General features: G+C 37.1%; 1 protein-coding gene across 1 annotated transcript in view; it reads right to left on the bottom strand.

Annotated features, from left to right (window-relative positions):
* Nucleotides 1-140: 140 nt before the first annotated feature.
* Nucleotides 141-18,617, bottom strand: part of LOC134529055 (zinc finger protein 706-like) — a 34,055-nt gene continuing 15,578 nt past the window's right edge. Inside the window, exons 2-3 of the mRNA XM_063362757.1 lie at nucleotides 11,292-11,448; nucleotides 141-236 (exon numbers count right to left, since the gene is read on the bottom strand). Of these exons, the coding sequence (XP_063218827.1) occupies nucleotides 141-236; nucleotides 11,292-11,435 (240 nt within the window). The 5' untranslated portion in view covers nucleotides 11,436-11,448. The remainder of the gene's footprint in view (nucleotides 237-11,291; nucleotides 11,449-18,617) is intronic.

The following is an 18,617-nucleotide window of genomic DNA, read 5'->3' as shown; positions in this document are numbered from 1 at the left end:
TCTTCGCCAAACTAAACTTCACAACAATGTTTTCGCAATCACCGTGACAGTAAGAAAGAGCGCTTCCAACACAAACCAACAGCTGGTTCCAACAGACTTGTTAAATGCAGTATTGTTGCAGGCAACGTCACTGTTCAAGTTTATAGAGCAACATCTTTGAGGTCATCTGGCATATCATTCTTTGGATGTTTGTTCTCAAAGTGTTGCTTGTAAGTCTTCGGGTCTGGCATCTGGGCCTACAAATAAAAACAAAAATAAAAATTAAACTAATAAAGAAATAAGTACAACTATTCTTAGGCATCACTTTACTACTGTCCTATATAATGCCCATATTCCACACCTTCTGGTCCAACAGAAAGTGTAAAAAGGAGTTTTATTTTAACATTGAGCAGGTGTGCACACACACACACACTACTTTGAGTTTGCTTCTCTATTCCAGCTGCATTTCCTCCGCCGCCTAGTTTACTATAATTTGTCCTCTTAGCTTCCCCCTCCAAGTATCTTTTGCATAGCAACCACGCTCCACTGTCTGAGCAGCACAGCTCCACAGGCATTGTGCTTGCTTGGGTGTGGTTTATTAATGTATTTAATACTGATTGATGATGGGACACGCAATCATAAGCACAACCCAGACAATGAAGTCAGATACAGTGGACTCTCATCCAGGAATGGGTGAGGGGAGTGGAGTTTTTTTTTTTCCTAACCTAAGTTAAAACTAAGTGTGTAAGGGAGGGGTCTAGGTAGGGAAGACTCTAAGTGCGTCTCAGGGCAAGCCCTATACGCTCTAAACATGCGGGTTTTTAACCAGGAGGGTAGAAGAGGGGAGGGGAGATAAGGGGAGGGGAGGGGTGATAAGGGTAGGGGTGGATAGGGGTGGGGAGGGGAATTAGAGGTGGGGAGGAGAGGATGGAGTGAGGAGGGGAGGGGTGGAGAGGGGTTGGGAAGGAGGGGTTGGGAAGGGGTGGAAAGAGGAGGGGAGGTAAGTGTTGTGTGGGGAGGACTGTTGGGGAGGGGTGGATAGGGGAGTTGAGGAGGGGAGGGGTGGATATGGGTGGTGAGGAGAGGGATGGTGAGGAGGGGAGGGGTGAGGAGGGGAGGGGAGGGGTGAGGAGGGGAGGTAAAGAGGGGAGGGTGGTGAGGAGGGGAGGTGAGGAGAGGGGAGGGGAGATAAGGAGAGGGGAGGGGTGGTGAGGAGGGGAGAGGGGTGGTGAGGAGGGGAGAGGGGTGAGGAGGGGAGGGTAAGAGGGGAGGGTGGTGAGGAGGGGAGGGTAAGAGGGGAGGATGGTGAGGAGAGGAGGGGTGAGGGGCGGGATGGTGAGGAGGGGAGGGGAGAGGAGGGGAGGGGAAGAGGGGAGGGTGGTGAGGAGGGGAGGGGTGGTGAGGAGAGGGGAGGGGTGGTGAGGAGAGGGGAGGTGAGGAGAGGGTAGGGGTGGTGAGGAGAGGGGAGGTGAGGAGAGGGGAGGTGAGAAGGGAGGGGTGGTGAGGAGGGAGGGGTGGTGAGAAGGGAGGGGTGGTGAGAAGGGAGGGGTGGTGAGAAGGGAGGGGTGGTGAGGAAGGGAGGGGTGGTGAGGAAGGGAGGGGTGGTGAGGAAGGGAAGGGGTGGTGAGGAGGGAAGGGGTGGTGAGGAGGGAAGGGGTGGTGAGGAGGGGAGGGGTGGTGAGGAGAAGGGGGGATAGGGGTGTGGTGGGGAGGGGAGGAGAGGGGAGGAAGTGGGGAGGGGTGCAGAGGGAAGGAGGGGGTGCAGAGGGGAGTAGAGGGGGGTGCAGAGGGGAGTAGAGGGGGGTGCAGAGGGGATGGGAGGGGTGGAGGGAAAGGTGGATGAGGAGAGAGAAAAAAGACACACACACATGGATGTTATCTTGTATTCAAGGATTTTTACCTCGTTATAATAGTGTTATATCTTCTAGTACCGAAGATAGGACCTTATAAAGGCACAATACACAAATATTTCATTTTTTTAAAAATAATTTTACAGCATGCTCATAGTTGACAGTGATCAGCTATAACAAATATTCTCCTATATGAAATCAAACAGATTCTGTATAGTAATGTATTGAATTTTCTTCTTCTAAGTGACAACTATAATATTTACATTAAAAGTTACTATTTAACAGTATTGAAAATATATTATATGTGCTCTTGGCCTTAACACTGGCTGATTATGAAAAATATGATATATGATTGCTGCTTCAGGATGGCATCTTTCAATTTATATCTCTACCCCTTAAGACAAGTATGGCCCATAGAAATATTTATCATCACAATAATTTTAAATCCCTCATGATAGTTAATTTGCTTAAAGTTCATAACATTAAATTAAACTGGTGGTGCATACATTTGTTTGGCATGTAACGCTAACAAAACAAATGTAAAACCAATGAAGTTAAGATAAGACATACTGTATAAACCTGAATAGAGGCCGAAATTTTATTCCACTCACGAAAACAGGGTTCGGCCTGAAATCGCACCCCAAGAAAATTACAAGTAGACTTAAAATTAAAAAAAAGGACAATATGGTAAATATATTTGACTGTCCATAAAACAGCATTCAAATTATTTCTTACATTGCATTACCATGCATCTTGATTAAATACATTGCAGTAAAATTAATTTCTGTATGCTCAAAATTCCCCCCCCCCCCCCCCCCCCCCCATCAACAAACTGAAGGAAAAAAAAACTAAATAATTGGTTGCAAGATAACCAACCTAAAAAGTAAATATGGTGCAGGGGTGTGTTCCATTGCTTATAACTACACGCAAATCTGAAGGGAAAAAACCTACAAATTTTCGTCTCGTTAACTAAAGGAATGCACCCTATAAATTTTTATTTCTCATGTTGGTTTGCTTGTTTACACTACAAAATATTTTCCTTTTAATGTTAAACTCAATCATATGTTAGACATATTGCAAAAAACAGAATTTTACATTTTAGTTTTTTATAGGACTTACAATTATTTACCTGTTATTTGTGATTGTGTCAAAAAACCTGTCATCTGCATCTCAGGTTCCAAAACAAGAAACACCTCTAAAAGTAATTACAACCTCAAAGTTGTCCACTGTGTCAGACCAACAACTTTGCAGCAGCACCCCAATAGAGGTTCTGCAAGAATAATACACAGTGGTGACGGCTGTAGAAAAATAAATAGGTGAAAGTGATTCTGATGTAGAAGAAAAATTAATTTATTATTTTTCGGTGGAGCAAACATCCAAAAGTAGGGGTCGGCCTCTATTCGGATTTATACTGTATGTATCTATAACGCTACCTTTGACAGTTTCTGAGTCACTCTGGTTCTATTGACTTATGGTTATGTTGGCCGTTCGTGACTGTGTGTGTGATTAAGTCAAATGATGTGAACCCAAAAAAGACAATTCCAACAGGATTAAAATCGGCTACCTACTGATTTTGAACCTCCAACCTTGTGTTGTATTTATGTTTACAGGAGAACATTGGAAATAAAAAGAACCAGTTTTTCAACAATTGTTTATATAAATTATCATCCTCAACAAAGGAGTAATATAGAGTACATATTTTTTTCACATTGCCTCTGCAAAAACGTGCGGAGCCAAACAGTAATTACTGGAGAAGCAACTATACTCATTGTAACCTCTCTCTTTTAGTTCGAGCACCACTGTTTACTTGAGATAAACTCCTACAATGGGTTTTGCAGGACATTAAATAATACAACTGCAAAATTCATTTTGGAAAAACACTGAAAAAATTATTAACTGGTTGTTGAGCAACTCCTTCAGCCCCGCGTTCAGAGAGGCAGCTGGTGCCAGGGGCTAGTTCAGGACATATCTTGCACGGTGGACCCCGCGAGACTATCTCTCTCTGGACGTGATGTGACCCATGTGAGCACAAGACACAAGACTTGAGACTTCCTCAGTAAAAATACACCTTAATCTACAAAGATCTGGTCTGCTCTGCATGCCGATGAACCACCTTGTGGGGTCTTAAAGAATCCCACATGCCTAGTGCCTGTAATGTCACTACCATGTATTCAATTAAAAACACTGGTTCAAGGTGCAACATATTTAACTACATACTGCTGGTTATGCCCTTACTACAGAATCGCTTATATTATGGTTTAAATGGAAGCTCAGCCACCTTCGTGGTGAAACATAAATCATCACGTTTGTTTCAAAGTTCCGTTAAGAAGGTAAATATTAATTATTTAAGCAGACTTTCACCAAAGACAAGTACTGAGGATATTTACAAATACTACACAAACAGAATTAACAGATGTCAAACAATGACGTCCTTGGGTGCTGAGCGGCCTGCTTCCAGGGATGTTAGAATCAGACTGGGGCAGATATAGCACAATATAGACACTGGTCAGCATCTTCGCACCCACGCTGATGACTGTTAAAATATATCGCAAATGTGCCGCATACGTATATAGTAGGAATGGACCCGTAGAATCCTTGAATCCCACCGTATCTCCAGTATTTGAAAAATTCAGGATTCAAGGAAATAGTCAGGATTCAAGAAAAAAGATTATAATAAAAATAGTAAATTAAAAAATTCAACGCTATCAAACTCTTAAGTTCACTAGGCTTATTTATGTTTAGCTTTGTACTTATTTTAATACCGTTCTCCAAAATATTGTTCTTTCATGTATATATAGGTTGCACATTTAGGGACCCAAAAATAAAGTGAACCATGAAATTTTGCAGAAAACGACCAAATTTCTGCTGTTTTTAAAGTTTTCCCCAAATTTTCTAAACAATAATAAAAAAAAAGGTTTGGCAAGGAACACAGCTGTTTATACGAGTTTATTGATAGACACCATTTCTGAAATCATCATGCGGAAGGTCATGTATATTTAACAAAGGACTCTAATTTTTAGTAACAAAGTATTTTGATATATCTCAAACATAGTATTTTTTACTACAGAGCCTATCAATTTTATTTATGAACGCCACAAACAGGATAAGTTGCTCTTTGTGTTGTTTTTGTAAATATTGTATCTTCTTACCTTTGTTTGGGGAGGGGGGGGGGGGAGAGAGAGAATGATGAAAGGACAGCTTCGCATACAGTTTACACCTAGCTTTACATATACATATTTCTTTCATTACGTAACACAAAAATTTTGTTTTTCAAACGGAGAAACACGTGGTTTACCGGTAAACGTCTGAACAATATTGAAAAATAATACCTATCTTCTCGTTTGTTTACACTAATGTTTTAAAAATCTTATATGTTAGGCCAAGAAATAATTATCAATGGTAGGTGAAAACAAGTTACAATGTGTTTAATATATGTTTGCCCCATCCCCATGTTTTCATTTACTATAGTTGTTAATACATCTACAAATGTACACATTGTGTAGGTTCTGACCTGTTTATGCAAAAAAAAAAGAGTTGGTGTACTGCTTCATTCAGAACCTACCACATGTTTTAATGATTCAATAGTTTCTGAAACCCAAAACTGTTTTTATTTTGTAAAAACAACAGTAATTCTGAAGAAAAGCCTTGTTTGAGTTGGGGAAAAAACCTTTAACAGATTTTTTTGTTAATTTCCTGGCATGTTTTCAAATCATTCTGCAAAATGGCATTGTGAACTTCAAGTAGTTTATCATTTTGTAAAATGGTTAATTCAGTTATACATATAATATTGTGAAAGTGTAAATTTGGTTGGCTGGTATAGGTTAGCGATTTTTAAAATACTGTAAAATCATTAGGAATTACCAATTTAAAATGTAATTAACAATCTCAGCAACAAACAAATGCTATGAAGAAGCATTTGATATTTGTTAAAATTTTATTCTTGTACATTTTATTTTTGACACTTGAAACCTAGATCCGGATGAGGGGTGGATTTGATGCACTCATTGAAATTCGGATTCGAGAGAAAATGGAGATTTGATACATCACTTGTAAACAGCGTAAGCAATAAATACATCCACATAAATTAACCCTGTTAATTAAACTACTTGTTAAAATATTTGCAAATAAAATACTAGTCAAAAATTACTGGCTTATAGGAGGTGCATTCTGAAATGTCAAAGAGTTCAACTGGTGGCTAATAAAACTAGATACAAATAAAGTGTTTGCACATCTGCTGAAAAAAGCAAGGCCCTTGGAGTTGAGAGAGGAATAAACTACAGTTAGTCTTTAACACTCATACGGGTACACGGCACAGAATCCACGGTGCTCTCCCACGTCTCTACTGGAGTTGGCGCGCTGTTCCAAAGTGGCTTGCGCGCACGGCACTTGTCGCTCACGACAGTAACCACAAAACAGAGCTAGGAGGGTTCTAGAGGGAAGGAGTGGGGAGTTGCTTCGGGCTGCATGGGGCGTAGCCCCTGGACGAGGTCAAACTAGTGCTTATACTCTGGTGCAAAGTTACTGTTACTCATCAGATTCCTAATTACGAAAGAGTTCTACTTGCATGCTCTATATGCTATAGCACGTCTCATCCTTAGATTGCACTGTGCACTGAAAAGAGCAGTTATTCTCTTGCCAATACCACATTCTGCCATCAGCACTGCCCTTGTTTCGGCTCACACTGTTGCAAAATAACAAAAAAAAATTGAAAATTAAGTTTTCTACTTTTCAGCAAATATACCACATCACAGCTATGCCATGAATGGGCAAATAGCTTCAGAACATTTGGTGAGAATATTTATTATTTTTAATGTTGCTGAAAAAAACTTACATTTAACACTAACGGTCTTTCACATAAAAATATTTACATGCTCGATGAGTATCTTTACAAATATGTACATTAAAACGAACCAGGGGACAATTTTTATTTTCTTTTTTGAAGTTATATGGGTGATGAAAGCAAGAAAATTGTTGAGAATGAGTGGAAAATGTTTTTAAAACATACACAAAAGCATTTGCTTTTTTTTTTACGACCAGTGAACCAGTTAAACTTTGCTGGAGTGCAGTTTTTCTCACAAGGGTCAATGAAATACAAATAAAAAACAAAAGTTGCCGTAGTTTTGCAGCGTAAGAGGCATGCACACAGAATAGTAAGCAGGTGAATAAATGCTACTGTCAGTATAAACGTCAAGTAAGCATATTATTAGTTTTTAATCATTACTTTTCAATATAAAAGTCTGGCTTTGATGCGAGGGGTTCTGGGTTCTACTCCCGGGTAAGGCAAGGCACAGTTGGCAATTCTTAACTGTAAGATTAGTATACTGATGCCATCTCCTTTGTTCAGTGGAGTATGGGGAAAACCATTTGGAAAATATTCATCCAAATTGATTGTAGATATTTCTGAAACTTCAATACATTCTACTGTCGTAAAAGCCTGTTACAAGAAGCACAACACAAAAACTTATGTTGATCCATAGGTATACCTAAACTCAGTGGCGTAGTCAGGATTTGTGTATAGGGGGGGTGTTAAGAAGCATGGCCCCCCCGTATTAAAGCGGGAGGACCGGGGGTCCTCCCCCGGGAAAATTTGGATTTTAAGGTGTAAAATAGTGCTATTTTAGCAGTTTCCGGTACTTAAATTTAAATATTGTAATGGTAAAAATTTTATTAATTTTAATATGAAATTTGTTTGAGTGATGAATAAGAAATTAATTAAAGATTTGGTGCTAAGGGAGGGGGGGGGGGGGGGGTTGAACCCCTAAAAACCCCCCCTGGCTACGCCCCTGCCTAAACTAAAATAGTGTTTTATCTAACCTAAAAAAAGACATTTGTAGCTATATAAAATTATGTGTACGTTTTATTTGATACTGTTTAGATATTGTATCTTTTCCTTTTATTCGCTAATATACATCAGTGTGGCCACTCTTATTGAGAAACAAAATTCCAGGTTTTTACCAGGATTTTAAAGATTTTTCTAACAATTTTCACTAAATTTTACTACATTGATAAAAATATACATAGCTAACCATTTTGTTACATTAGCAGACCTGCCAACATTCAAATTTAAAAAATCATGAGGTCCTCGATAAAAAATTTCAGGCCCATAAATACAGGTTAGATATAAAAAACAACAAATGAGAATCTTTAAATTTAAGTGACATACCTGTACATATGTTACATGGTCTCTGCTTCAAACTTTATTTCAACAAATTATAGGTTGAAGATTTAATTTAGATGAACATTATTTAGCGCTGTCGTGTAGTGATCATGCAGGGCCGCAACTAAAAAAGATGTTAAATAACATTCTGCTCGTGTAACACTATTATCACTGTTCACAGCAAAATTAATTTTTTTATTGGAAGCAATACACTTCACGTGTTAGTTGTGTTTTTTTTGTAGTGACATGTTTCACAATGTCTCCTCTTCCACTATGCGAGATAGAAAAATCAGCACGGCACACGCTACAAAACGCAAAATTGCTTCCTTTACGTGACTCGAGTATTGATGGAAACTCGTTACTGTAAGCTTTCGTAAAACTTGTTTTGTAACTTTTACAAACAAAATCTTGGGGCCCCGAAAAATCGTGAGGAAACACTATTTTGGCGTGAGGGCGTGAGATGGACCTTAAAATCGTGAGCCTCACTCCAAAATCGTGAGAGTTGGCAGGTCTGCATTAGAGCTAAAAAAAAACCAAACCAACAATTTAATACTAAAAATCCACTATTGCCTATATATTATATAAAATAAAAAGGAACATGAAAATAAAAATTATTTCTGTAAGACTATATTACTTCTGTGATAAAAGTGTTTTTCCTTAACATTATTTAGTATTTCTTGTATGTTGTTTAAACTAAGTGAGTATCAGGCAATAGCAACATTTTATGAAAATACAGCATTGGTATAAATAATACAGAAAGTATAAGAGTACACCTAAAATTACTTTAACAGCTGCCCGAGATGAAAAAAAGTTCATATATGACAATAATAACTATTATCATAATTATATTCTCATTATTGTTAATTGAGCTATGTACCTAGCTTGAAATTCTTCATAGAGCCTTTAAAACACAGTATTCTGCACATTATAAATATTAAGTTGTAAAATTAACTCCCTACTTTTATATTATTATTTACTATCAGAAAAACACTTGTGCTGTAGCACAAATGTGTCTGAAAACTAATTTTCATTATAAAAAACCTCTTTATAAACAGATATACATGTTCATAACTGTCTGTGCTGTACCGATACAGCTAGTCGATTCATAAAAGAAAGAGAAAAAAAAGGAAAAGAAAAAGAATTGTAAATACAGTCAAACCTCTATCGAACTCGCGTGTATCGATTGTCCGTGTTTATCGTATACTCTCTACGGTCCCGGCAAAATTGCCATACAACTAAGGTTAAAAATGTCCGCTTGTACCGATGTTCGAATTATCGTTTTGTCCGCATTGATCGTACAAAATATGTGGTCCCGTCACTATAAATTATAATAGATGATCGTTTAACCATAAAGATTTTGCAGAAATATACATTTCTTAGTAAGAAACCGTCATAAAAACAGTAACGATAGTATATGGTAGTAAAAATCACCTTAAATCTGCAGCCAAGTAATGGAGCACGTAAATATGAAGAAAAGACAAATGAACAACAACTTACGAATAAATTGGATGATGTACCATAACTACAGTACAAACCCAATTGTTATCCTAAGATAATTACCATAAAAAGAACTAAAGATTCTTTGTCGATACCATAATTACCACAGAAGCACGATAGCTACCACATTTGCACTACAGTTACCGTAACAACCGAGATGTATATTTACCGTGACGGTAATGTATTTATTTATGACATATTAAAATTAAAGAACTTATTGAAAAATAGGATGTTAAATTTTTATATGTACGTTTGGCACATGTTGCGAAGAAATAATGCGATCTGAAAGAATGCAGTACTACTACGAAAAGTGAAAAGGGTAATTGTGGATTTTTAAGTTATGGCAGTCTCTCTCGTTTTTCAGTAATATTGGCCGAAAATTAACAAGCGTATCTGAAGTCGGCAGAAATGCCGATTCAACTAAATAAATAAATGGTCTTCTTCAGTACAGCTCTACATTTTATGACATGAGTAAACATACCTATTTCAGACTTCAGGATATTGAAAAAGACTTTAATTTCCATGTAGATTTATAGTGCGTATGTTTTTTTTTTGCAAGTGTGAATTAAATTAAGTAAAATACTTCCATTTTTATTTATTTTTCAACTGATTTAACTTTAATGACAAGTAACTGATATATTTCTGACACTAATTTTGAGGTTGAAATATTTTTTTAAAATTCTTAGAGTGAAGTCCACATCTATTGAATGTCCGCATCTACTGAATTTTTTTGTTGGTCCCCTGAAAAACGATAGATAGAGGTTTGACTGTATGTTCATTAGTCTAGTTTCTTTTATGTTCTCACTAAAATTTTAATTTTATTTTATTCTACAAATGAGGTCCTCCAGTCCTTCACGTGTGAAATCACGGTATTCTGTTTACTATTACCATCGGTGGAAATCTTCAGAAGTCGAAGAAGAAGTCTAAGAAGAAGAAGTCTAAGAAGAAGTTGAAGAAGAAGTCGAAGAAGACGAAGTGAAGAAGTCGAAGAAGAAGTCAAAGAAGTGAAGAAGTCGAAGAAGTCGTCGAAGAAGAAGAAAACAGGAGAGAAGAAAGAAATTGAGCGACAGGCTGCCCCTCCCCCCTCAGCCAAGGACATTCCGTGTCACATCCGCTGCCAGGTTCACCAGTACACAGTGTTCAGAAATGGTATAAGTAACTCAGTCTGTGGGCACGGCGAGTAGTTTTTGAACTCAGCTCTTTTCAACTTGCTACACAAACAGATTCCCTATGGCTTTCAAAAATTCACGGGTTTCTCCACAATTTCCCGGCAGCAAAAATATTCACGCCTAATTCCAGGTTTCCCAATTTTCCCGGTCAAGTGGCCACACTGTGTACATAATTTTTTGCTTACATGAATACAAACAGCCAGATTGGTCTCAACAAGAAGTATTTGAACCTGTCCAGCGATCAGAGTAAAATTTTCTGAAAGTTTTTATTTATTTTGTGAGTAACATAGATTAATTTACCATGAAACAATTATTTTTATAGCCAATACTATTTAATTAACTCTGAATGTGTATTTGTATCAATTAGAATTATGTGCATATTTATATCAGTATACATAAACAAAACAAACACACACCTTATGACTATGAAAGTTTAATACATATTATCTTGGTGAGTTTCCTACTAAGTAGAAATTGCAATAATTTTTGATATTAAAGTTGTGTCTTCAAATAATATTATAATTATGAACCCAATAATTCAACAAAGAAGCCACTAGGTCCCGATCTGACAACAGTGCACTGCAAACTAAGAGCGAGACGTGCTACAGACAACTCTGAAAACCACTGACGTATCAGCACCTTGCAAACAGCACAGACATGCACCAGCGCTGCCTGAGCTGCTTTCTTCTGCGAGTTGGCATTGTGACCTTGCTGCTTCTTCTGCTTGGCAGCTTTCTCTGCTGCTTTGGCCTGCGATTGCAGTTTCTGCTGTCCGCGAGCCATTGCACAACTGAAACTACAACAGCGGTCACTGGTAAACTAAGCACAACTGACATGATGCAATGATATCTATATTTAACATCCATATTCTTAAAATCTATCATCAAAATCTTGTAAATGCTACACATTATACAAATATAGATGTGATTTACATATTTGAATAAAAGAACCAATCAAAATTGTATATTTAGAATAGGGAACAAAAATGCAAAAATGATCCTACATAACTTCATTCTACACTAACACAATAATAATCTTCACACTCATCTATATAATTGGTAGAAGGAAGCTTGTTCAGTGGTATAGTGGTACTCAACCTGGTTTAGTGGTATTCAATCACTTGATTCAATATTTATCACCAACTAATGCTTTTTGTGCCATATAATAACTCAATACAGACCAAAAGTTCAACTTTCATTTGTATGCCATGCATGAGAATTTCATCCCAAAATAACAAAGTCCCTTAAGCACTAAGTATTTAAAGAATGTAAATTTCTATCTGAAGCTAGTAAAACATTCCGATGAAAATGGTGAAAAACTTACGTAAACAAATGTACACAAAAACCTATTTTATAAACTACAACTAGTTTATAATAACACGTAAAGCTTGCATGGGAGGCACTTAACCATTAATCAGAGTCGAGTGCGTTACTTCTGTGTAGCAAAACATGTTTACCATATTAATGACCAAAAGCTATGCAAAAGAAGCTCTTTTATGTTTACATCCACAATGTTTAAAAATTCTGGTACTTACAGTACGAATACATGTGTCTAAAAATTCTGAATCATTCTATTTAAATAAGCCAATATAATTAACTCTTTCAAACGACAATAAAACCAACACTGGTAACAAAATAGCCACTTTGAAGTGGGACAAGTATTTGAACTAGTTTTCAGTTTCAATCAAAACAGTACTATTGTTCTATCAATAATTCTTTAAAAAAAACTATACATATATTGTTAGATTTTGAAAGAAAAGTTATAAACATATTCTATTGCAGAGATTTGTGGGGCTCAAAAAAACTCTTGTGAAATTAATTATATTATCTTGAAGGTTGTCTAGGTTGTTTGTCACAACATAGCTATGAAATGGCATGCGTCCATACTATTAAATGTTATATACACAATATTTTAAGGTTGGTCATCAATAATGGGCTATGTGCCAAGAAGTTGATTTTGAGTTATTTAATATATTTTGTTTTTCAAAAAATAGAACTATTGTAAAGAAACCTAGAATTTTTTTTATTCATTATCTTGGGTAAGATTCATATTACTGTTGCCATATTTTATTTTTTAGTTCTCAGCCCATTATTGCTGTCCAGTCTTCATTTTAAGATAGAAGATTCAAATAATGCTTCATTTAAATAATGCTGGACTTGAAGGTGGAATGAATCATGCAGAACCTAAAACTGGTGGTTACGCAAGAAATATCAGAAGTTCCCTGGAAAGCCAAAAATACAGAGAGAGTCAGAATTAGACCAACAAATTTCAGCTTCAGGTTCATCACAGAACATGAAAAATAAATAATGATGTTACCCCCATCCCTTAAATGAAATAGTTTTACGACTGTGACAAGATTTTCTTTGGTTCTAGAATAATTCATATGCTAAATGCTTCATCTTACATAATTTCTGGATTATTTGCAACAAAAAAATTGTTCAACTCCAACATCAAAAGTGTATAACCAGCTTGGGAAGCATTTTTCTTTGTTATGAACCTGCAACCCAAGTTTGTCAAGTCAAATTCTGACTCATCCAGTACATATAGTAAGCGATCTAAAAAAATACTGTACATAATTCATAGGAACTGCAAGAGGTTTTAATAAATATATCCCTAATAATTTCAGAAAACACCATGTATAGACTTATGTGACCAACAACTATATAGTGATATATACAACTTCCAGGAATAGAAAGTCTCATCACACAAGTGTATGTATCTATTAAGCAACAGCCACTTGGTATAATGTCATATTACATAATATGTATATATACATTCTGTACATTTAAATTAGTAAATTATTGTATAGTAAAAACCATGTTTAATTTAACTTAACCACATGTATCAATAAATACTTCAATACAGTATGACATATATAATAGCTTAACTGCTACTAGGGTCAAAAATAAAATCCAATTCCTGCATTAATACCAAAACCATAAACTTTAATAATTGATGAACACAATAGCTATTTCACACTGCAAAGGATCGTACAGCTATTTCACACTGTAAAGGATCGTACGCCCATTCCAGTGATTATAGCGCAGCCCATCACGAGAACAGGTGTTAAGAGTTTGAAAAAACATGTCTAGTGCAAGTGAGGCAGTGTTCCAGTATGTCAACTGCAGTAAGAAATAGAACTATGATGTCACCCAGGGGAAAACTGGTATAAATACATATATACCCAAAGCAAAGAGACTTGTGATGGAGACTCAGAGTCTGGCCTGCTGCGCCATGCCTGCATGAGTTCGTCACAGTCTAGTGTTGAGTTATTGTCAAGGGGACACTCGTGCAAGTAGAGAGTACTACTGCGCTCCCGTGAAACAAGAGAGCGAGTAAAAAGTGGATAAAAAGACCTCGGGAGTAAAGGGTGAGTGGCCAGTTTCTCGAGACAACACCACTGGGGCCGAGGAACCAGTAACCAGTCAGCGAGTTGGAGGTCCATGCAGAGGACTTGGGGAGTCGTCGTGAGGAGTGCCGAGTGCAGCCTTGCCAACCGCCTTCGTTCCCGGAGCTAGCTGTCGGTCCAGGCATTTCCCAGCCCGAGTAGTTCCCAATGTGGAGGTCCCCAGCCAGAGCGAGTTACCAGAACTGTGTAAATAAGATCACTGTCGCTGTGGAGAACCATAACAAACAGTCCTGCTAGAGGGCATCAGAGAGTTTACCAGGTGCAATCTTCTACACCTGCACAGTCTCAGTGCTGGGATTTTCTACTACTTCTGAAATCTCAAGAGAAAAAACATCTACCTAATTTCACACAGGCCCGCGTCACTGGCGAAAGACTCACGTCATTTGGGACTGCCAAACTTGTAAAGTCATAAATTTACTGTCAAAGTCTGAGCAATCCTTTTATTTCAATCTGAAGCCTTGTTAATTTCTACTGAGGTCAATTTCAGTACACGAGCATACAAAGTTTTTTGTAACAGAATACTCACTCGCCTTCTAGTTTCATGTACGATCAAGAGTTTTGCTCATATTATTTCTAATTTTTTACAATACAGGTCGCCCTGGCTGCTGTGTGTCCTACATTGTTCATGCCAGCTCAGTACGAAGATGATTTACTCCTGTTTAGTTAATGTTTAATAAACATGTATATTCAGAGACTTGGTTGGTTGAATGTACCATCTACCGATATCCCACCCTGGTTGGATCATAACCAACAACCTGTGTGATTAGGACTGCCACATACTTTAAATTCTTAAATTCCCTTACCAAAAGGTTTTCCACACCCCATATGAAACAATCTAAAATTGTTACTTGCTGGAAAAGTGACGGCATGCTATAAGTGTTGCCCTAATAATCCATCACTCAAGAAAGGAATTAAAAACTGGTGTATTTGCAAGATGTGATGAGGGGGTGTACAATCTTGATGGACACTATAAACTGTCCTCTGGCCTCTTCAGAAATTACAGGAATAAGTAACTGTTGAAGCATATCCAGAGAGAAAGTAGGTGATACATGAGAAAAATGATGCTGTAAAATTAACAAATAAAACATACTTTCCTTTGAAATATTACAAACATGTTTTAAGAAAGCTGAAGAATTTTTCAAATCTGCACTTAAGGGTACTGAAATATTAAAGACACAATACATGTTTCTGTAACTAAAACTACGGATTCCATAAATTATTTGTAGTCTTCAACCCACCACAAAAGTATCCAACCAAATTCCTTACAATACATAAACCGTTTGCACAATGGATAAACTGTACAGTCTAAATAAATACACTAGAGACTAATATACCAGACAGTTCCAAGATTACTGTATGAAAACCTGGCATTGGTTTCACGTCAGTCCAATAGATGGCAGATGTGCCCAGTATGAACAATGGAGGTATTAGTCTATTACGTCTTACCTCGATGGTATGTTTAATACAAATGGTACCAACATTATGACAACAAAAATAACTTATTAATGATTTATCAAAATAATATTTTTGTAGTCACACATCTTGCCACTAGGTTATTTTTCAGACTTATCACTTTTTTTGTTTGTATAGAGCTGTCGGTATTGGTCTCTAGTGTATTTGGTCTAAATGTACTCTTCATGTTCACAAGTCATATCAGGAATCCTACTTCTCAGATATGGATATTGCTTCTGTGGTAATAGAGCAAAGCTATTCCTTATATGGTGGTTTTCTTTATAGTCACCGGTAACTTGTTGGTTTAACTGTGTGGTACCTTGCAATACATGGTGCGAAATTCCCTGAAACTTTGTGTACCAACAAGCCTGCTTCGCATCAAAGAAGTCATTCCAAACACTCAATCCATGAGTGCTCACAGTTGTGGTTCAGAGTTTTATTAGTTTGAGTAGTGTCACTGCTCTTAGTAATCTATCTCCCCTGTGGATTCCATGCATAGACTACTCACAGTGTGTCTCTTTTCCCCTCCTGACTTGTAATGTGCTTGCCTCGCCGGTGACTTATCTCCTTCGTCCAGCCCTTCCTTGTCAGGCCATCGGCAGTGTGCATGGCGCACTTGAGCAGAGGGAAGTTTGTCTTCTGACCCAGCTCAACATTCGCTCATTGGCAGTTCGCAGACAGGTGATGCCCATAAGCTAGAACTGTGCATTGGCAGAGTGTAATCTCTGTGTGCTTGTCTCTCTAGCACTTACTCACTTGGAAGCAGAGAGTCTGTTAGTCGGTACCAGCGACAAATGCCTTTAGTTTCTCTAAATTTCGTTTTTGACTCTGCCTTTCTAAATTATGTTTGAATTTATAACGTCTGTTTTCTCTGCGACTTGTGATAGGGTTGTTAAAATGTCATTTGTGGCATTCCAGCTTTGGACTCATGTGTTTGAACTTCCTTCTGTGGTTGTGTTTTCCACAGATGTCTTTTTTCCTGGTTCATGACTTTAAGGAATGCACTGTTAGGTTTCACTATTCCCCTATTTCACTGGCACGACTGACCTACTTCACTGTGCCTGCCCTTTGTGGTATTGTTCATATTGAAAGTAACTGTAATCTGGTCTTTTGCATAACTGTAATGCACCTCATTTCTTGTAATCACCCATGTCTCTCTTTGATGGATGGGCTTAGTATTCAGCCTGTACAAAGTTTAAATAACTATCTTAGTATTTGTGTACAATGTTCCACATTGTAAGTCACATTTTTGGCTGCACAAGTCATTTTTCTAGCCTAACTTTTGTAATTTATTGTTTATCTTGTGTGGTTGGATGCTTGAAAATGAAAATTGACACATAAACAATTAAACAAAAAAATTATTTAAAAATGTGAGCAATACTTACACATACACACATACATATGAGGCATGTATGTATGTATGTGCGTCCATGTTGGCAAGCCTGGGGTGAAATGCTATGAAACCATGTGCACCCAATGCATTATTTTAACTAACACATTTATGAGGTATTCGGTGCCAAAGGAACTTAACACATCAAATAACTGGCATATAGGTTCCTTTGCCTGTTTTTTGCATTGATTCTTCTTGGACTCCTGTAAAGGTAATGTATGTTAAAATTCTATTAAAATATTCAATATTAATGACTAATTTGTTAATCAAATATAAAAACAATAGGATTCGCAGAAACCGAACGAGAATGTATTGATTTGCCTCCTTCGGGTATAATAGCAATATTAGATCTACTTCATTACTCGCTAAGGTGGACAACAAGTTATAAGGAAGGAATATAAGTGTTAACTCCACTAAATGAATTCATGGTTGACTGCATTCACCCCCCAGTGACCATAAAATAGGACAATTCTTTATTTGAATTACCTGGCAGTGAAAGCGTAACACAAAGTGTCACCATGCGACTGTTATATATGTATGCAATTCAAAAAACATTGGAAGTAGCTTTTAAATTACACTTGTTAAAGGTAAACCATAAAATGTAAAAATGTTAACATTAGTGTCCAATCCTACTTAATGATGATTTCCAAATAAGTTTATCAAACCCACAAAGTTCTAAAATTAACATTTAATGTTTAAATCAAAAATGAATGAGCAAATAATTTAGCAATAGGATGGATCTTGAAACTGACTATGATATTCTATTAAAAGACATCATCTATTCAAGTTTAATACCTGTAACTAAAGTTGTATTCCCAGAAAGCAAGCCAATTATATCCAAGGCACGATTAGGAAATTATGTCATGCAAAAAGTGGTTTGAAAGCACCACTTAATTTGAGCTGCATTTTTTTGCAAGAAAACGTGATATTTTTGTATTCATTCAGATTAATGGGTATTAAATAAAAAGGTCACAGCTCTATACATAGGGGTCCCCCTGCTACGGCTATAATACGTGAAACTGACTGCCTTTGTAATTCCAGAAGTTAGAACCACTTTGATGGGATGTTATCGGCATGGCACCTAGGCAGTTAGGGGAATGCCTTCCTTTCAAATCCTCCTGCTATTGCATCCAGTCTTGTTCAGATGTCGGAAACTGTAATGAAAAAGTACGGCGTTAAATTTCCAAGATTTTATAAAAACACATTAAAAGGAAATTACAATCAAATTAATGATAAATGACAAAAAAAAATTGTTTCGTTTAATACCTTTTTTTTAAGGTTGACCCAACTATAAATGGGATAATTAAAGTCAGGAGAAAAGTAGATTGTGTATTCAATAAAAATTTAGCATTTCACATGACAAGCATACACACTGCTGGACATAAAAATATAATTACAAAGAGGCTTTTAAACTTTATTACTGTAAATAAATTACAACAGAATAAATACATTGCAGACGAAGATAAGCAACACACACACAAAGTTGTAACAACAGTGCAATGATGAAGAGCAATACGTAATGAGCAGTACAGCTGGAAGCAATGCAGTCGACATCAGACAAGGCATGGTGCTCAAGAGCCACAAGTGTCAGGTGTAGAAGTAACAGGTGTTTCCACATTAGCTCCTTGGCAATAGGTATGATGAACACAGGGAGGCCAAATGCTCAGCAGAGCCTGTTACACAATAACTACCACAGAGGATTCTCATTGTGCAG

The sequence above is a fragment of the Bacillus rossius genome, chromosome 2 (genome assembly GCF_032445375.1).
Source record: "Bacillus rossius redtenbacheri isolate Brsri chromosome 2, Brsri_v3, whole genome shotgun sequence".
Taxonomy (NCBI): domain Eukaryota; kingdom Metazoa; phylum Arthropoda; class Insecta; order Phasmatodea; family Bacillidae; genus Bacillus; species Bacillus rossius.
This window is presented reverse-complemented; position numbering and strand designations above follow the sequence as displayed.